The following is a 20943-nucleotide window of genomic DNA, read 5'->3' as shown; positions in this document are numbered from 1 at the left end:
TGCGGCTGCCCCCAGGGACAGTGCAGCCAGCACCGCTGGTACCTTCGGCTCTATCCTCTTGAGCTGCTCTCGGCTGGAAAGTTGTCATGCAAGGCAAAGGGATTTGGGGATTAAGTTGCCTGTCCTCCTTTCCCATGGTTTATTTTTGCTGCACTTCAACTAAGTGGGCCTACAGGTTTATGATCTCTGGACCATGCTCCCGCGGCGGGGGGAGGATGGTGCTGAGACTTGGCAAAAGTGTGCTTACCCGCCTCCTAATGCCAGCTTTTCCCCAGGGGACTTCACCTACTTCTCCAGCACCTAGGATGCCTTGAAATTAGAAAGGAAGTGAAGAGGCACTGTGAGCACTCTTGCCATGGCCAAATGGTTTGAAACTCCCTGCTTTCATCCCCTCCCTTATCCCATCCCTTGGTCTGGCTGCTTTGCACTGCTGCTGCCTCCCCATGTAGTTCACAGCCCCCTAGCTCCCCAGGCATGACCCTGCGCTGCCAGCCCTGCAGACACCTCTCCCCAGATCCCATTGGGGAGGTATTACCAGCAGCAATTGCTTCATCCCATTTGGGGTCCTGCATGGCATCCATCATCACTGCACAAGTGCGTCCTGCAGGCAGCTGCTCTGCTACCGCTCCACCCCCTGGCTCGGCAGATACCTGCTGAAGAAACACTTTGTATTTATGACTGGTTTTTAGCTCACTGCCAGTAAAGGCAGTTCAGCCTCACTCTGTAACTGCATCATTTCTAAAGGAAGTGCCTCTGCCTCCAGTGCACGTTTGTGCCAGCAAGCATTTTGACTTTCTGCCAAACATTTAAGTGACCTTATGGCAGGATTGGAAGGCAAGGCTCTGGAGCTACACCACCCACGGTCCCTGAGGGCCTCTATTCTCCCCTCCATCGCCTTCTTCATATATTTTTGTTCAGCATCTCTGCTTGCAGGGTTGCCTGAGACCTTAAAAAGAAATGCCTTCCCCACTAAGACACTCTATAGTAATAAGAAACTTGATCTCACATAAATTGGGATGTTCTGAGAACCATTTTAATTTCTGCTAATCGGCAGATGAAAAATGAATTACTTCAGATGTCATGTCCTAATGCACGAGTCTCGTAACGTTTGGAAAAGCCGTAACGGAGTTACCCAGTAATTGAAGGGCTCTACATGAGTGAACTTTGTAATTGCATATTCTTCTCCTTGTGTCTGGGAGGCAAAAAGGAAACACGGATCAGGCCACATCTTAATGAAACAGTTCAGTCCTGCGGCATTACCGAAGCTAAAAGTAAACAAACCGTGCTCAATATTTTATATCGCAGCTCCCCAGCTGCCCCACTTCACTGCTCCTCCACCGCTTCTGCTTTCAGCCCTGCGCCAGGCTGCCCTCAGTCCCGGCAGCAGCCTTCACTCTGAGTGCACCCAAGGCCAGCAGCTGCCCCTGTCCCAGCACTATCCCACATGGCAGGAGACACAAACTGCTTTGCAGACACAAATGGCTTTAGAGGGTTTTCATCTCCAAGCTGACAGTCCTGACCGACCTGGAAGGAGGAGGAAAAGCAAATGCATAACATCCCCATCCAGACCTGTTGGGGTGGCCCCTCCTGCTGAACCCCCATCTCTGCTCCCAGCTGGGAAATGCTGCCTTTGAGTACTGGGAACGCTTCTGCCTATGCCTTATTATTGTCTTCCACTTTTGAATATGCACCCAGTTCCTCCAGCTCCCCACCTTGCTGCCCTTGGTCCTGGCCTGGGGGTCACTCGAGGGTACTATGGCAAATGGTACTATGCCAAATCCTGCAGTACTGTAATTTTTCACTTCCCTCCATTGATGAACTGATGGTACCAGCATGAAGCAGCTCTTGAGCAGTTGTTGCACTTTTGGAAGGAGCATCTCACTGCTATAAGGCTGCAAACAGCAGCTGGCCATTTTCTCATTCCTGAAGAAAGCGGGAAGATGGGCAAATATTACAGAATAAAGATTTTCTCAGCTCTTATGTTGAAGGGTTTTTCAGCTTTCCCAGGAAAAAAAAAAAATCGCTCTGTTTGTTTCACTGTCTTTAAAAGTAGGATCTATCATCTGGAGTGTCAAACCAGTAGCCATTTCTGTGGATTTTCCATGGCTGCTCCTCATCGGCTGATGGCATAATGTTTTCTGAAATGGCCATTAGCTGAGCATCTTTATGAACAGCTTCCCAAGGAAGTAGCTGCAAAGTTCAATTTGCTGAATTATGAGTACATCTCTGATAAGAATTGCATTATATGGTACTTGCATGCTAAAAGCATTAACTTTGAACTTTTAAAATACGCATTGATGGATCTGATGAGGACTGAAGAAGTAGAAAGGTGAAGGTCCCCAAGGATTAGCAATAATAAGGAATAATTGCTATCTCTTTTTTTTTTTTTTCCACAAAAAAGAAGCAGTATATTTAGAAGAATTCTATTTAGCTGAGGTTTTTTCAGTAGAAAAAGCCATTTCTACCAAAAAAACCACCACCAACAACAAAAACCTTTTTAATTGGTTGAAAAATTATTGCAACAAGCCATAACTTAAGGGCACTTGATTTGTGCTGAAGAGCTGTTTGGCTTCATAAAGTCACATCAGGTTTACCCCAGCATCCTAGGGAGAAAAATTGAGCTCACTCTTGTGTCTCACACAGAATAAATCTAAGTATTGTCTGAAATACTTTTACTTTTTAATTAAGAAGAACTAGAGTAAAACAACAGTGGATTTGTTTCAGAAGATAATTCTACCTCACAAAATGGATGTGGTCTACAGTAAATCTCCAGAAGTTTAAAGCCTCGATACTTTGGGTGAAAGCCCAAGAGCTACAGACTAGGATGCTTCTCTGGAATGTTGAGACAGCTCTGCTCTGTATTCAGGACAAGTCTCGAGCTGAACTCGCTTTAACACCCAAGTGCTCAGGGATATTCAGGTATCTTGATTTCACATGCACAGCACTGTGATTTCTATGCACTGAAGGCTCTTCGCTTAATCAGTGCTATTATCACACCTGATGAGGCACAGCAGGTGATATTTGAGATGCTTGCCTTTTGATTCTTTGCAACTGAGCAACATTTAGTAAGAATTACTTAAATCAGCTAATCAAAAACATGTTCAATGACATTAGGATGAAGGGAGCTCTAGAACACCTAAGCAAAGTTATTTTTCTTCTGGAAATCCTTTTGCAGAGAGAAAAGCATATAAATCCCAATGTGATCTATATATTCTAAGCTTTCTGCTCCTTGGGCTATTGATGAGTTCCTGATAATCCTTTGTTATTCCGTATTTCAGGCAAGGTTCGATTTTGTTCTGGTAGAACTGGTTTTTGCAAACCTTTTCTTCTTGTATTTTGGTGGCATAGCTGAGACCGGCCAAGAGCCTGTGTGATAGCTGCAAGAGTAAGGGCACGCTGTGGTGCACGTGGGCTGTGGCTGGGCTCAGTGACTACATCCATGCAGAGCTGGGACAACCTGGTGTCTGCCTCCCCTGTGCCAGGGAATCGGGACGGTGGGGGCCGTTTGTACATTTCATTTTGATGATGGTGCATGAAGGCAGTGGCATGGTCCTTTGCAGTGTTAGTCTACCAGCTGCTGTTCCTATTGAATAGGCATTGAGCCCTCGTCCTTCAAACCAGGTTTTCATCCCCTAGGAAAGGTGTTCTCTGACTTTAGGAAATTAATTTGCATGGAGTTTGGCTACCCAAAAGTGCTGATGCTGAAAGGACAGGATGGTAAAGAGGTGCCTTTGTAAAGAGGCAAAGTACAAAGCTTCGTGCAGTGGGCAGAGCAGGGGGCAATCACCTCCAACTTGCAGTCACCTGGGGGCAGGGTGAGCTCCTCCCATCCATGCAGAGGTGACCACAATGCCTTGTCCACAGAGGTGTGAGGGCCTGAGTACAGCAGGGAGACACCACCTAACTACCCAGACTCTGCAAACCAAGGGCTTCCACTGTGTTGAGAAACAAAGGCAGAGACAATGCTGGCAGAAACTGCTAGAGATAAACACCTGCAGAAAGTGAAGGTGCATGTTTTCTCCTCTCTGAAGTCTGTAGAGCCCTTCTGCTGTATCAGAAGTGCAGAATGGCCCAGTCTGCTCAGCACAGGGTAGGATCAGTCCTGGCTTCTTCTTCTTGGGTTCAGTTGTGGCAACAACGGCACAGCAGGAGTGCTTGCAGGTCCCTGTGCTTGCTGTATTATTTGCTCTGAGGACAACTGATGGGTCAGGATTCCTGTTCAGAAGAATCTCCTCCCAGAAGGACCTGTCTTTTGGCAAGGCCCACACACAGAGATGGAGCTCAGCGTCTTCCCTCTCAGTCAAAGAGACACTCTTAGGAACTCTCTCACTCCCCCAGCAGTGGCTGTCCCAAGTGAGAGCCAGCCCCCCGCATCCCTTACTATGCTGTCCCCCTTTCATAGCCAAGTGGGACTTACATCATACAGCTCTCTGCCCTTCACCTTTCACTGGCCTGAAACCAGGTGTTAAAATCCTCCATAGCCCATTGCACAAAAATTACGATTCTCTGTTTCTTGCAAAAATGTATGCTTTCTTCTCCTTTAAAGTCCTTTCCCTTAAAGGAAATTGATGTTGAGCCACGAGACAGAGACACCTGGTCCTACCTGTGTACCAGCTCCCTTTGGCCTTTGCCAGTGGTGGCAGGGATGTGCCCAGAGCTGGTGAATAGTGCCTGCCTGCGGGCAAACACGAGTGAGTTACTATCAGCTAGCTATTGAAACAGCCCTAACCTAGATTAAACCCTTTTTTTCCCACTTGTTTTTAATGGGAAGGGGTAGAGCCACATCCAAATATTTCAGTAAACTCCATAATATTCCTGCTTTGCTTTTCTGTTTCCAAGGCATTGCAAAAAAGTGCCCCAGCTCCCTGACAGCTCACATTAAGCTCCGCAGAGCTGTGTTCCATCACCTTCCCCTGGAAAACAGAGAAGGAGTGAGGGCAGAGCTGTGGCATGGAGCTACCACTCCAGACTGCTCCGAGGATGAGTCATCGAGGCAAAGGCTCCTGTCTGAGGGAGGCAGAGCCGCCACTCTCTAATGCATTGGGCTTTCTGCACCGAAGACATCTCAAGCCTCTTCCTCTTCTTTCTTCCTGAGTTTTTATTCTTCATCTTTGATTGTCACCTACCCTCCTGTCCTGCAGAGCTCTTTAACGTTTTAGTAGTTAAAGGGGGGAAAAAAACCATCCTTATTCTGCTCCCTGGTGGGGCTGAGAGCTGATCTGTGTGCAGAGGAGACCAGTCCCTGCTCCTGCCTGGCTGAGCCTATTGCACCATTGCTTACCCTTTGGGAAAGGTGGAGTTGCTCTCAGGCTTTTTCAGTGTGGCACCCATCCCTGTTAATAAGCAATGGGGATCCCAGAGGGGCACACGGACAGCACTGTGGGGGTCTTGTTTTTGAACATCCCACTCAGACATGGCAGAGGAGGAGCAGGGCAATTTGGTGAAGAGGGCAGCTAACGCTGTGGTGTGGCTCAGGGCCCTTTTGGGGTCTCCTGTGCTCTGCTGACCTGGGCACAGCTCTGGGATAGGGACCAGCCAGATGCCTCTCACCCAAATCCCTGCACTGTTGTGAGGCATGGGGGTATGAAGGTTTTGCCTGCTCTCTGCCTCTGATACAGCTGAGCCTCCTGAGTCATCCACTTTAACAAAAAAAAAAAAACCACATCTTTTTGTTTAAAACATGGGCAAACTTTACTGATACCCTGGTAAGCAGGCAAGGTGGTGTGATGGACCCTTAGCTCTGCAGCAACAAAAAGTCCCAGAAACCCTGTGGGGATCAATAAGGCTCAGAAAAATCTTCCTTCCTTCCTCCTTCTCCATCCTTCTCACAAATTCTGAGCTGCCATCCCCAGCTTTGTCTGTCCATCCATCCATCTGTCCCAGTGGCGGCGATAGGCACAAAATTCTGGAGAAGGGCGGAGCAGAGATTACTTAAAATTCCCCTTGGCCATGGTAAAGCTGAATGCAGCGGGCAGCAGCTGCTTAGCTGGAAAGTCAAGTCACTTGTGGTAGCTGTGGGACAAGTGTTCCTGCAGGAGACGACTGTGGAGCAGGTTCCACCAAGCCCTCCATGCAGATGTGGCTGCAGCTTTTCCTGTTTTCATCAGAAAGGTGCAGAAAAAGCCTGAGCAGCGTGGCAGCCTTGGTGTTCCTCGTAGGTGCTGCGGCAGCAGCCTCCGTGGGCGGAAAGGCAATTTGTGCAGTTTTCGGAGGACTGGGACCTCTGCAGACGTGATGGCTTTTCAGATAGGACTCACTCTGGACAAACATTAGGTCTCGACTCAGGACTGTGTGAGACATATCTCTCTCCTGACCAGCACCCACATTTCCAGACACTCCCAAAATATCCCTGGCAGTCCCAGAGGGGTGCACGGTGATTTTGCTGGGTGTATTAAAGCCAAGGTGCCTTTCTGCTGGCACCCAGCCAGTAGGTACAGGGATGCCTGTGTTTTATTGCTAGATTAGCTATTGCTCTGACAGAGATAAGTGCCCCTTTTTCAGGGCTGCCAGAATAACTATCACCCATCAAAAAATGCAGAAAACCATGAAAAAGCAGAACTGTGCCCCCTGTGCACCCACCTCAGAGCCCCCAGGCTACAGTGCCTAGCTGTGGCTGCTGACCCATACTGCCATGGGGATAAAGAGCACCAGAGAGGGACCCACACCTCTACCGTGCCAGAGCCCCACAGAAATGTGGTCCTACCCCAGGGAGCTCCCAAGCCAAGATCCCACACCAGAAATTTCAGGCAGACACAAGCTTAAAGCCATGGCCGAGCAACAGAAATAATTGTCCGGAACTGGATTTTTTTCTGGTCTTTTAGAGGGCTGCGGTTTCTCTTGCTGCTGGGATGGTGGATGCTCACTGCACCCCAGGGCACACATCTCTTAGCTGGCATGGGGCAGCACTGCTTCTGCACACTGCAGGGATGCCCAGCCTTGAAGGGAGGCTGTGGGATGAGCCAGTCCTGGTCCTGGAGGTGGCATGACAGCAGTGGTGGCACTGATATTTTTATAATCACTCATGTAGATTTTCCTATAGGTTCCCAAGGTGTTAGGGAGCTGCCCAGTCAAAGGATAGCCCCCACAAGGAAAGTCTCAGCAAATTGCTGTGAAGATGGAGGCTGGAGTCAGCACCCAGCTCTGCTGGGGTGCCTGGGGGGATGCTGTCTCACCACAGAGCCCTGTACATAACCGTGTCCTGTGCTGTCCTAAGCTCACTCCTCACTGGGTCCACACTCTGCATCAATCTCTCACAATGCTAGACAATTTTCGTGCAATATACATATATATATATTCATAGATACTAATTTCATGTCCCTTGTTGTCTGTTGCTGTCTGGCACGGCACTTGCACATGGGAGGGTACTCACAGGAAGCATTTGATGCTGATAGTAATGTATGTGTTTAGGTTTAAAAGCATGGAGGGGTAGTGCCTGTAAGTGTGTGTGAATACAGAGTGATCGTTAGTACCTGTTTATTGAAGTTTACCAGCTCTGTAACAATGGATTTCTCTTTGCCATCAGATTTAACTCCTCTGTAATTATGTTCCTAATATGGAAATCATTTGGCATTTATTTGCCATAATAAAACTTCCCATTGCATTTAAATTCAATGTGAAGATTTAAGTGTATTTAGGAGACTCAGCTGAAGACCTGAAATTAAATATTCCTAGTTTCCTTCTCCAAACAAGACAAACTCAGATAAATGCTAGCAGTCAGATCTCTGCATGCAGCTACTCCTGTGAGCAGTGGCAGCTGCATGCGCATACCCAAAGAGAGATGGTAGCCCTTGTGATGTGGACAACTCTTTCAGCTTCTCACTGTCCAGCACTGGCCTGGGGCACTGGTCCTGCAGGCGATGCTAATGACTGATGCTACTTTGTACACCTGAGCAGGGAAAACACACAGTTGCAGAATAACTGCGGGTGTTAAGATCACCACCAGCCATCCTGGTTTGCTGTACAGCTTCCACTGGTTTTCAAAATGTTTGCTGTAATAGCTGTGGTAGCAGGATGTTGCTAACATGGCTCTTTCCAGCTGAGCTGGTGCTCAGGAGCAGCCCAGGCAGCAGATGTAGGTCAGCACAGCTGGAGCTGGGAGAGCCCAGAATGACACCATTGTCCCCAGCCCTGCCACGTTCAAAGGAGACCAGGTGGGCAAATTTGCTATACTTAATTTATAGTTAAAAGAACAGGCCTGGGAAACAGATCCCATGACCACCTGCTGGTGGGTGAGCAGCTGCAGCTTTAGTAGCAATGTGTGGATGGGCTCCCAGTGCTGATAAATGACAGATCAAATGGCCAGGTGAAACACTGACACCAGCATGCAACAGGGTTGACGCTGCTCCTGACGTTGTTATTTTCTCCGTAAATATACTGAGCACCAGAAGCATGTGCTGGCGATAATTTTTTGTCCATTCTTTCTTAGAACTCCTTCCAATAGGCTTAAAATAGCAGGGCCCAGATAATCATTAACCACTTTGACATATTGCAGCGGATACAGATTGGCAATTCATAAGGACAGGACAGAGATGGAACAGACCCACACTCCCTCCAGCAGTAACGTCCTCCTCAGGGTAAAGCCAGTTCAGCTTGGCCTTGCCACTGCTGCTCCTAGAGACAAGCTCCCATCACAGCCAGAAACAGGGAAGAATATTATATATAAGTGCTTACTATATCACTCTTCCCAGAAGTAGGGAAGAGTAGTAATATATAGGGAAGAGCATTTCATCCATATGTTGAGAGGGTTAGGGCTGAAGCTAGAGCCACCCTTCCCTTTTTGTAAAGTCTGGTTTTCCACCTTTGTCATGAACCCTAATTTAGACTCGGATAGCAACAACAACCAAAAAAAGGCAAGTGCCCTGAGGCCCTGAGTCCTAAGCCCACTTGGTTGCTTCAGGGAGCAAAATGGTACTGAGCAAGCTGAGGCTGAAGCTTGCAGCCAGGAAGCATTTCTTCACTAGTTGCTGATAAAGCAGAAATGCTGCTGAGGCTGATCTGAGTGACAGGTTGTAACTCTACAGAGGAAAATTGCAAAAATAAATGTTGGGAAGTAGACCCTTCAAAGGGTCTTTGGAGAGCAGTCCCCAAAGGGAATTGGTGGAATGCTGTAGTCTGAAGCACTGGAGAATACGTTGTGCAGAGCTGACTTCTACAAACCTACAGGAATGGGCATGGGGATTTAATTTCCATCTCTAATTGCTGTGATCTGCACCTCATTTTGGGCTTGCTTTTGCATGTGTGTAGCTTTTAGGAGAGGTGCCTGTGCAGCAAATCCTTCATGTGTATCACAGCTGATGGACTGCTCCTGAGCTTGCTGTACAGCCAGTGATGAGACTCCCTCTCCTGTGCTGTACAAAGGATTTATTCCTTTAATATGCCTGATGTTTATTTTTCTGCTGGTACAGGAGTGCATGTGCGTGCGTGAGCATGTGGCAGTGTTTTACAAACGCCTGCTGTGGACAGAATTGGGCTTCACAGTATGCAAAAATAGCTGTGCACCACATGCAAGGATATAATATTTCACATGGCTGGAGAAAATGTGATAAATCAGGTTTTTGCTAGATTTGCAAAAAAACAAGAAACTGGGGGATTCATCTCCACAGTTGAGTCCTGAGCTCTTGCAGGAGCCAGCAGGACTGTCTGGGTTGGAGCATCCCAATTAGTGAAGGGGAACTAGGTCCCCACAGCAGTGTAGAATGTTTATGGACATCTCTTGGCTCTGAAGAGACAAGCTCAGATTTTTTAGACTCATTTATTACAGGGCTCAAGAAGCCAACAGGAACCCAGGCTGCAGCTACAGCTTTTCTCCTGTGCCTTTGCCTGGAGGTTGTTGCTCTTAGTCCCTGTTCTGTTCTGCCCCGTTCCTGATCCCTCATCACCAGTGCCTCCAGCAGCTCATTAGTCAAAACCCAGGTCCTCACTCACACTTTTGAGCCTTGCAGGAGACCCCGGTGTGTAGCAAGGTGGAAAGGCAGGGATGCTGTAGAACTGGGAGGATTCTGCATTACCTGCTTGGTGCTGGGACTACACTTGTGCACTGAGGGGTGAAGAAGCTGTTGAGAAAATAAAGCACCAGGGACTGAGATGAGGAGAGCAGACCAGAGGCATGGAGCAGCAGTCCTTGTACCAGGCTAGCTCTTGGTGTGGAATAGGACTGGTGAGCAGGGGAGTAGAGGAGCTGTGCTAAGCCCTGATCTCTCCCCTTTTGCATCCTGGCTGGCAGTACATGCTCATGCGGGTTCCTTATCACACTTGTGCTTTCCCACCCCAGTCCCAGCAAGGGGCACAAACATGCACAGCCTACCTGAGCCCCTCAAACTGCACCTCACATGGGAGTTTGAACACCAAATATCAGTGCTCCTCCCCATATGCGCCTTCCTCCCATCTAATCTTTCCCTGCTTCCCTTCTCCTGGCTTGTCCAGTCACACCTTTCCAGGTGAAAAAGGTTCATGGGTCCTACAATCCTCCTTGCTGCCCTTCTCCCTTTGTCCCTTCCTGTGTGTAATGAAAACCAGTGACAGGTAGAGCTGAGCCTGGTTTTGTAATGTAAACTGTTATTTACATTTTTGCTAGAATTTCATGGAAGGTGACATTTTTAGGTCACCTAGCTGAAGCAAATGAAATTATTAACATGTTTGCATTAGGTTTCATTTTAAAAAGTATCACTCCTGCTCAGCATAGTGCTCAGTTCTTCAGGTCTTGAAACCTGACGTGGTACCCTGAAAGCTAAGGCAATTTCCCACCAGGATTAGTAAGAGCAGGATCTGGTTTCCTAACCCAAGGCAGCTGGGATGAATGTCTTTTACTGTGTCCAGCAGCCTCATATGCCGGGGTTTGTTATCCCTGTGCTACATTGGTGATAATGATGGGGCTGATGGTGCCAGCCTTCTCCACCCCATAGATATTCTGCCTTTAAAAGCTTTTAAATCTTGGAGCGCAGCTACATACAAAATTGGGATCTATACTGTGGCTTTTAAATACTAAAAGGTGGGAGTAAAATGTAATTGCTCTTTTCTTCCCTAAACAAGCCATGTCAAATGACTGTAAAATGAACTCCTGAGCTTGCGTGTGCAGAGGTCAGTTTAGTCCCGTGGTGAACAGCAAAATAGCAGCTGGATCAGAATAATATTGAGGTTTCCTGGATACCCCTGTTTAAAGCTACACCAGAAACAAGGGAGCAAGCCAGGAGGATGAGTGTTTCAGCCACCTCTCATAAATGTCTGTGTGTCATAGGCCAGGACACAATTTGTTCCTCATCTTGCTTGCTTCTAGAGTGGAAATGCCAGCCCTACAGGCTAGCCATCAGCATGACTCACTTTTGACACAGACTGTCTGGGGAAGTGGAGAGGGGAGTGGGGGATGGGGGGTGGAAATTTGAAGACCTTTTCCCTGCCGGGCTATGGGTACACTAAACACACCCTACTACCCATGGTCAGGTTCATCCCTCCCACTCCAGGAGCACTGGGAAGGAGAGACCTGTGTCTAGCACTGCAAATGCCCACTGCCTGGCAAGTCCCCATGGCGCTGGGCTCAGTCCAGCTCCTGGAGGCACGCAGCACCTCCACGGCTGGTATGAGCCATCCTGCGCAGAACGTCCAAGGGCCACTGCTCTGTGGTCCCCCTCCTGCCTGGCTGGGCTCAAGAAAGCCGCCTTGGGCTGAGTGGTACACCAGCCTCCAGCAGAGGCTGTCTCACAGCTATCCCCACCACCAACCTCACTCTCTAAAATAGGAGGTAGAGGTACAGAAATGTGAGCAGTGAAACAGTGGCATCTGGTTGCCACCAGAGCTGTCCCTACTCGTTGTGATCTAGTGTGGGTGCTCTGGTGTCTAGTAAGAGCTGTATTCATCTAGCTTTTCCTTCACAATTATATTAGGCATCTTTCATCTACCCAGCTGTCTCTTTCCACACAAAATTGTAGGACCCAAGTACCTGAGACTGTTACCACCCTGTCAAACTCTGTTAACATCAGCCAAGAGCTATTAGAGGAAAAACGGAGGAGGGTAGCACGTTTACCTGAGCCAAATCAGGTAAAAAGGAACAAAGAGCAAATGGGTGGATGATAGAACTTCTGCAGTGCCATGCTGTGCCATGCTTGGGCCCTGTGGGAGAAGGGGAGCCTCGCTGATGGTGTCTCTCTCTTTCAGGGGGAGTTGCTGAGTCCGTGTCGATGTGACGGATCGGTGAAGTGCACGCACCAGCCATGTCTGATCAAATGGATTAGCGAGAGAGGCTGCTGGAGCTGTGAGCTGTGTTACTACAAGTATCACGTCATTGCCATAAGCACAAAGAACCCTCTGCAGGTAAAGGTACTAGAGACATTTCAAAGTCTATTTATTATTGTTTCTATTTTTGTTTCTGGGAGCAAGTGGATTTTACCTGCGTGGGTTTTCCTTCCCTGAGCGCAGTGATCTGTATGTCTGAGACACTTAGAAAGGTTTGTCAGGAGATGGTTGAAAGAGGCCCCATGTTCTGCTCCGTGGTACAGGGGGCATCCCTCGGATGTCTGCTCTTTCTGTCTTTTGACAATTTCCACGTTCATTTTCCTCCTGTTGAAAATACCAGTGTGACCACGATAGTGCTGTAACACCTCACAGCCCTTCAAATGTGTTAATACACTGGGGACTGCAGGTATGCCACTGTCCCCAGAGGCAGTTGGGAATGAAGGGAGTTACAAGATTTGCTACAACAGGGTACACAGTCTGTAGCAGAGCAGTATCTTGAGACCCCGTGTGTCTAGAGTTGTGCCGTTAACTCCAGTCTCCTGCTGGGCCTCCTCTGCGTTGGCATGAGGGTTAGAGGAGGTAGATGGAGGGCTCTTACAGCTCTCCTCTCTGATCCTGCCACCCTTTTCACTTTACTGCTCCCTCATGATCAAATATGTGCTGGCATGGCACAAAGGGTGTTGGTTCTGATGCTCTGTTTTCTCCAGTCCTGATTCTCGGTGGATGTTTTCAGATGTGCACACAACAGGTAAAGCACATCTTGATGTAAGTGGCTGTGAAAGGCATCAGAGGACCCTCCTTCTTTCTCTTCCAAGTTCAAAAGCACTGTGGTTTAATAAGTCCCACTGCAGGATGGTAACTGAAATCAAGATTCAGAATGGGGAAAACTGTGGCTGTTAAAAAATTGGATAAATTATCCTTAATAGCTATTGACTTATTGCGGGGGGTGAGGGGGTGGGGGGGGAACACCTGAAGATGGTCTAATTGCTGTATGCCTTTGCTGAGCACCATTAGTGCCTCGGGCATAAAGCACATTGTATCCAGGCACTACTGCTTAATTATCATCATCTGGACTGGAGAGACATTGCAGCAGCATGCTGTGGTTTAGAGACCGGGAAAATGTCTGTAAGTATGTTGGTCTGTCCAGGACCCGGCTTTGGCTCTCTGCTGGTCACACTGCTCTCTAACAGGAGGCAAAGACTTTGCCAGTGATGGTGCCCAGTTTTATGGGGGCAGCAGGAATGCAAACTCCTGCTCTTTACTCTGAACTGCAGTCTCTGTGTGTCTTTTTCCAGGCCTGATGTCACTAACTACAGTGATGAAAGAGGGACACCCCTTTAGGATTCCAGATTTAAATGAAATAGTGAAATTAGTGGGGCATCCTGGGGAAGTTTTTCTGGAGGGAAGGAAAAAGTCTGCCTGCTCTCTGCAGGTCCCTACAGCTTCTGATTCAGTTTTTCATGTGCCACAGGCTGGAGAGATCAGTAGTTTCATCCCAAGCCCCAGACCCAGGGTGTTTTAATTTCTTGACTCTAGTAACTCAGAGCAGATTGAAACACAGGAGGGGAAATGTGGACAAAGCAGTGGGTTTTTTTATTTTTGTGAAGCTGGTCCATGAGTGTCCTAATGTTTCTTGTGTCTCAGATCAGGGGTGCGATGCTGAGCAGCACTGAAGGTTTGCGGGTGCAGATTTGCGAGCGTGTGTGTAGCCAGCGCTGCCTTCAATGAATGATTTCCAAATGCTCTACACCTTCAGGTGGTTCAGGGCAACAGGTCACTGACTTTCCTCCTGCTCCTCACTTGACTAAAATTTGTTAGAGCTATTCACAGACAAGCTCCCCTCCCATACACACATTTCAAAAACACTGTGCAAAGCATTGCTCTTTCTGGGATCCCCTGTTAGAAAGTGGCCTGATCTGCTGGCCTTTGCCACGAGAACAAAAACTGAGTGGCAGGAGCAACTGAGTTAGAGAGCTCAATTCAAGGACTGAGGGTCCCCGAGGACCGTGCAGACCCTGGGCTCGGAGGCTTCATGTTGCTGTCCTAGACTTCACAGCATTTCTTGCAGAAGCACTGGGAGATTTGGAAGGTGGGAAGAAGCAACTGAAGTGAAAAGCCACTTGGTCCGGAATGAGCGTGGTGTGTGTGTGGAGTTACAGCTGCATGCCTAGGCACCCTGTCTGGTGCCAGCACAAAGGCATTTCTGGGAAGCAGATGCTACACTAGCACTAGTATGTGAAATCCCATGGGAAGCAGCTGATGTACCAGGCCTGAACTTCCCATGAGGGCTAAGGGCTCGGGCCCCACATAAGCCATCATCACACATGCCATCAGGATTTCCCTCATTCCTCAGTGGCTCTCACCATCTTCTGATGCTAGGAAAGGGAGGCAGAGAGGATCCAGGGGTTGTGATGCCCTGACACTATGTGCCATAACAATGTGTCACAGCATGTGCAGGTGGGAAGAGCATCCTTTCTGCTTGGACTTCACCCCACACATGGATAACAGGGGCCACCTGGACATACAAGCATGTCTCTAAGTAAAGCAATAGTCCCTGGCCTTTCCTCTCAGGGTCTGCTGGAACTTCTGCCCAGCTTTATTTTCAGTAGAAAGTTCTGAATTTCTCAAGCACAGGTTTTGGAGTGCAAATGCAGTAGGAAGTCACGGACATCTGTTTATTCCAGACCAACCATAATACAGGCAAGGACCACACAAACCTCACCTCCTTGTCAAATGAAACCTGTTTGGGTGATGTGCTGAGCTGGGCTAGATTCTAACCAGCAACGTGGCCTACCTGTCCCCTGCAACTATCCCCGTGTCCTCTCCTGTGACAGACCACTGGAAAGCCAAACCCAGGCAGCTGTCAAGCCCATGGCTCCCTGAAGCATGTCCAATTGGTCTGAGCAGAGCAGCACACCCGGCACCCACATGTTCCCCAGGAACTGCATGTTTCTCTGCCCATTTTGATATCTGCTGCACATTTTCTGGAGTGCTTAGGAGCACGGCCTGGGCCAGGTGAGAGAGGCCTTTAGTCTGGTATTTTGGCAGAATGAATCTCTGTGAATTAGCCCACCCACCCCCATCGCTGGATTGCAGGCATTTACAAGCAAAGGTCTTAAAGCAGCAACACTGCAAACCCGCTGAGACTGGGGGATTAAAGTTGTTGGACAACATGGCAGGTGTCCTGCCAAGAAGCAGTCAGGCAGCAGATGATCAAAAATATCCCACCAGCTGTGAGCAACCAGAAGATCCAGAGCTTTTGTCCGTCCATCCATCCATCCATCCATCCATCCATCCATCCATCCATCCATCCTCCTGCTCTCCAGTCTGCCAGTTACTGTGACAGGAGTCATGGGCATGGAGGTTTTAAATGCTCCTCTCCATTGCAATATTTGTGCAAAGCATATGATTTTAAAAAGGCCCTAAAGACACAGGGTTTTAGAAGCATGTGATAGTACTGTAGGCACCCTGGTGCCAATACATAGTGAGTAGGTATCTGCCATGATTGGACTCTGCAGTGGATTTCATCTATAAAGCTCCTTTGTAGCCACTCCTGAGCCACATCCACTCTGATGCTCTGATTTTAGCACAAACAAAAAATCTGTTTGAACCAACCTACCCAGAACTACAACTGCAGTCTTGGGGAGTTCAACTCTGCTTTATAGTTGTTATCTCTGACTCTTCCTGTATTGTGGGTTGTTTCAGCTCCAAAGATCCTCAGTTATCCAGTGCTGGGGTTGGGATCTGGTCCCAGTTCTCCTCTCGTTCTATTTTGACTGTGGTGACGCTCTGTTAAGCGCTGATGAGTGTTTGTTTATATGGTCTGTTCATCAAGACACCCACATCTGCAAGAAAAGTGGCTGAGGTCCCAGGGTGTTTGAACTTGCCTTGAGGCAAGTTCACTGGTGTCTCCTGGTTGTCCCAGGAAACTTGCTGAATCACTTGTGTTGAGTACGAGCTTTGGTCGGACCCTGCTGAACTCCAGCTGCAGCCTACAACCTGCAAGCAATGGGCGCAGTCACAGCAAGAGAAACTTTGTGGCCGATGCCAGGGGCTTTCTAGGATACCTAGAAACTCAGGCTATACTTTAGTGTGAGTTTTGCCAGATGCTCTGGCACATGGAGGAGAGGGGGTTTTGTCACTGTGTGTTTCCATTACACAACCCTAGTGGATGCTCCTTCCTCCCTGCTGCCTTTCCAGTATCTGAATAAGCCATAGAATATGTAAATGTATGGCAGGGAAGGTATCACAGCGGTGGCATAACTTTGCTTGGTGAATTTATACAAAGAAAAGCCATGCTCCAAAAGATAATTGAGGAGGATGGCCAGGGCCTCAGGACAGCAGTGAGGGGAGAGCCAGACCTAGGCAGTGCTGGGAATGGTCGACTCCAACCTTCTAGGAAAAAACTCTGCTTGCTTGTGATCCTGGGTCTGAAACTTAAATTGCTGACTAGCACAGCTCAGGATGTTAATGATACGTACTAAGGGAACGTGTCAGATACAGCAATAAAAATAAACTGAACTGCCTGAGGCAGGCATGGGGGAGCTCTCAGAGGAGTGTAGGAAGGCTTTTCCAGCAAGCAAGTCTTCTTTGCAAGCTACTGCAGTAAGACATAGATATCTTCTGCAGGCAAATATCTGCCTTGGATCTGCTAGTGCTTGGGAACCTTTGGAGGCTGCTGGTGCCAAAGAAAGGGAGATACAGATCAGGCCTTAAATACTACAGTAATGACGTTATTAATCTGCATTACATTAGCAGCAGGAGTTTTCACTCAGAAGCCTCTGAGCAGAAGCACTGAAGCAAACAGGGAAACAAGTTTGTCCCAAGTACAATGTGTAGGTTATGAAACAGTGCAAGAGAACAAGAGTGACATGACTGGCCTGCACCAGTCCCAGCTTGGCCCTGGCTAAGGTCACTGTGAATTTCAGACCTGGGCTCCTAACTCCTAAGAAACCTATTCTGAGGCACCTGGGTCACAGAGCTTTGCAGTTTGAGGACAATGGGGAAGCTTGGGGAAAATCGGTTCAAGAGAGTGTGGTGCTCTGTACAAGCACATCTGCGTGGTGTGCCAAAGCACTCAGGCAAGGGGAATGGTAGCAGAGGACAGACAGATAGCTCCGGAGTGAATGAGGACATTTTTTTAGAATTATCTGGAGGGATGGAGCCCTTTTTCCAGTGTGGGTAGCAAGCATTGCAGAGAGCTGTTTGGGCATGCTCTGAAGCCATTGTAAGCCCAGAGGTCACAAAGCTGCTCCTGTTATCCTGCAGGAGCCTTTAACGCTTTCTGGTGCCACCAAGTCCTTAGTTCTGCCTTGTTCAATGCTGGCAGAGCATCAGTAGAGCTTTCTAACTGCCTAAAGGTCACATTCCTGATTGACAACCTGGGTGAGCTGCCGGTTGTTAAAGGTGCACTTCAGTACAGCTCAGCGGCTACTTGGGACTCAACAGTCATTATCAGCTGAGGAAAGAAGGGCTTGGTTTTAGGTCTCTCCCCACAAGGTGGGATTGCTTGACACTGTGACCTTGCTAGAGCTTGAACGTTGGAGCTGGAGATTTGGAGAGAGGTGGCTGTGTCTGCAGCCAGGCATTCAAAGAGCTTTGGGGGTTTCAGATGTGCCGGTAAAGGGACTGTGCAACATTACTGAGACCTTTTTTTGCAGCTCTAGCAGTGAACCGAGGACAACAGGCTCACCCACCAAATCCCTGGTCTGCTGGCCGTAATGATGGTGGAGAGGGGTTAGGAGAACACATGATTTTCTAAGGGCTGTTATGAAATCTGAAAGGCACAGTGCTGTGATTGAGGTGGGCTGTCAAGGCCTCCAGTGCAGGGATGCATCAGGCCCAGTTCCTGCAGCTGAAATTTATCAGCATGTTCCACCTCCAAACAGGTCTTGGACCCTTCTGTCTGTGCTCTTACTGGGTAGCATGCTTTATCCTCTGTCTCACCCCTTTTCTTCTCTCTGTGCAAACCTCATACCCTAAGATGTGTAGCAAGATGGAATCAAAAGATGAAAAATAATGACTCCGGTTATTGGTGGCTCGGGCTAGATGTGTGATGGTAAATTGCAGTTCTCAGGGCTGCTAGAGAGGAATACCACATTTATTACTTACTTTTTTTTTCTTGGAAAATATTAAATTCTTCTGCAAGCTGGTTATTTTCCCCAGTGTTCAGCTCTGACCCATTTACTTCCTTGCCAGAGGGTAATCACACCTCAGTGCCACCTCCTGAATAGTCAGGACTGCTGCTGCGTGTGTCACTGTCACTTACTGCCAGATGCCGGGGGAGAGTCTCCTACCCCCTGGCACGGCTGACAGACTCCAGCCTCTTCATTACCGCCACAGCGAACTTCCTGGCAGCTGCTGCCAGCTAAGCAGCGTCAGGCGGTGGCCCTCCCTGTGTTCCAGCCGCCCTATTTCCAACCGGTGGGGTTTGAAGTTTGCACTCAGGTGTAACTTCTCTGTGCCCTGAGCCACATTCCTTTTCACAGTGTATTTAGTACTACACCTAAGGCTCCCTGTGTCTGCAAAGCAGTGGTGCTAGTCGTACATGGCTGCTAGATGTGCAAAACAGCTCCTTCTTCTTTTTCTGTCTTTAATTGCACCTTGGAAGGACCTGTTGCCACCACAGGCCTTGCAGTGTGCCAGACAGATGGTGAGGAGCCAGTCCATTACCTCCTCGAGAGAGAGAAATGATGCAGAATGATTAGGCTGGCACAGGCACACACGGGTCAGCATGAGGGACCTGCAATAAAACCTTCACATGCATCACCAGCCTGTGCACCGGGCTCCCTGCACTCCCGTCCTCTCAGCATTTGCCAGAGTTACTGGAAGAGGACATGAGGTCTGGGGAAAGCTGCAGGCATGAAAGTGCAACCCCGCACACTTACCTGACTTCTCCCCCCAACCCCGCCCCGCCATGTGCCTCTGGTCCTGGAGCTCTGAGCTGATGGCACTGGTTGCAGATTTGTCCTGCATCTGCTTATGGTGCTGTTGAGGATGAAGCTGAAGAGCCGATGGGAGGGCAGCATAGCCACTGATCCCACCCTCAGAACCCAAATTTGGGGGTGGTGGGTGCTGGGATGTCTGCCACCCCCTCTGAGCTCTGAGGTGGCCTTTGCTTGCTCTCATGAGGGGAGAGGAGTGGCCCAGCTGTGCATCTCCTGTGGACTCCAGTTCCCATTGTCACTGGCACCACCAAGCTCCCAGCCTTCAGAGGAAGGCATTTCGCTACCTCAACTTCTTCTTGGCACAAAGGGGCCACTGGTGTAGATGGATTTGGTGGAGGTGTGGAGCAGGCTGGACTATGGCAGAGTGGGAACAGGCTGTTTAAGAGACCACTGAGTGTCCCCAGTGCTTTGTGTTTGCCCTTGGCTGGGCCAGCTGCTGGAGCAGATGGCAGGAAGAGGATTGGAGTTAGATGACCATAGTCCTGCCTCAGTGGGGAACAGGTTCTTCTCTGTTCAGCAGCTTTATGGCCATCTACTCTGTCGCCAACTACAAAATAAGCTGGTACCACCCACCTCACTGATGCTGCACATCCCTGACATACAATTTGAGGGCTGTCTACCCTTGCAGGACATAAGCCAAGCAGCAAGGCTGGCAGAGGCAGACACTTCAGCTCACCCCTGAATCAAGCCAGGCAATCTCCTTCCAGTGGCAACCTGCAGACCTCAGCCTCAGGCTAAAGCTCTTGTCTGTTCCTCTCCAAAGGCAGCCCTTTGCAGGGGAGGGCATTTGGTTCAGATTTTTGATCATTGGGCTGGTAGCAATGCCGTGCATGCTTGTACCAGCACAAGTTACCTGTTGTCCTTCTTGCCCTTCAGTCAGGGTTCAAAGTCCTCCCTACCTCCCAAGGAACACTGGTACCTCCTGGCTGGCCTGAACATTGAAGAGGGACCCAGCAAATGAACTCCCTTCTTGCCCTGCAAAAGGATGAGACAAGGCTTGATGGGTGATCATGCTGTTCCAAGATATGTTTGACAAACAGGCAGGGTGCTGAGGGCTCTCCAGAGGTGCCACCTCACAGGGACACTGAATTTGGGCTAAACATTTTCAATTCCTCTGAATCCTCTATACCTGCCGGAGGTTGAAGACTGCATTTATTTATCCTTCTGCCAATCCACTGAGAATTCAAGGGCATGTGTCTCACAGCTAAAGGTTGCCTATATACTTCGATGCAAGGAGAGACTGTCTCTTCCCAGCCTGTTTATGTGTTTGATTTTTGATTTGCAGGAGGGGCTACAGACCATGTCCCCAGGTCTTGTTAAAGAAAGTAATTTCTGCTCTTGGTTTTTACAGGGCGGTTCTCTCAGCAGTGTAAATCTGAGTGGGGAGGTTTTATGCTGGATGATAGAGAGGAATCTGGGCTTAGGATATTTATACCGTAGCTTATACAGAGCTATTTGACATAGTGAACCGATTTGGGGGAGTTATTTCTATTTTTTTGATTCTTCTGAGGAAGAAGCATTGGCGTTTACCTTGGAACACAGCCTAAACATGTCATCACCTAAAGGCAGAGTGTCCTGACCACAGCAACTTGTGTTGTTTGTAACAAGTTCTGTGGGATGTGCGTTGCTGCTGTGAGATCCTACCTAATGCTGTGATCCTCTCAGATCTCACAAAGTGGGACAGAGCCAGCTCATGGGTGGCCTCCCAAGGAAAGCTTGGCTCTCTGAGACACTTCTAATGGCAATAGGATGCCCTGGCTGAGGATGCTGC

At 48.7% G+C, this 20943-nt stretch overlaps 1 protein-coding gene across 1 annotated transcript in view; it reads left to right on the top strand.

The window, feature by feature from the left end:
• The window catches only part of MARCHF4 (membrane associated ring-CH-type finger 4), a 107765-nt gene that overhangs the window by 63563 nt on the left and 23259 nt on the right, over positions 1 to 20943 (top strand). The window contains exon 2 of the mRNA XM_075092553.1: positions 12148 to 12303. Coding sequence (XP_074948654.1) covers positions 12148 to 12303 — 156 coding nt within the window. The remainder of the gene's footprint in view (positions 1 to 12147; positions 12304 to 20943) is intronic.

The sequence above is a fragment of the Phalacrocorax aristotelis genome, chromosome 5 (assembly GCF_949628215.1).
Source record: "Phalacrocorax aristotelis chromosome 5, bGulAri2.1, whole genome shotgun sequence".
In the NCBI taxonomy this organism is placed as follows: domain Eukaryota; kingdom Metazoa; phylum Chordata; class Aves; order Suliformes; family Phalacrocoracidae; genus Phalacrocorax; species Phalacrocorax aristotelis.
This window is presented reverse-complemented; position numbering and strand designations above follow the sequence as displayed.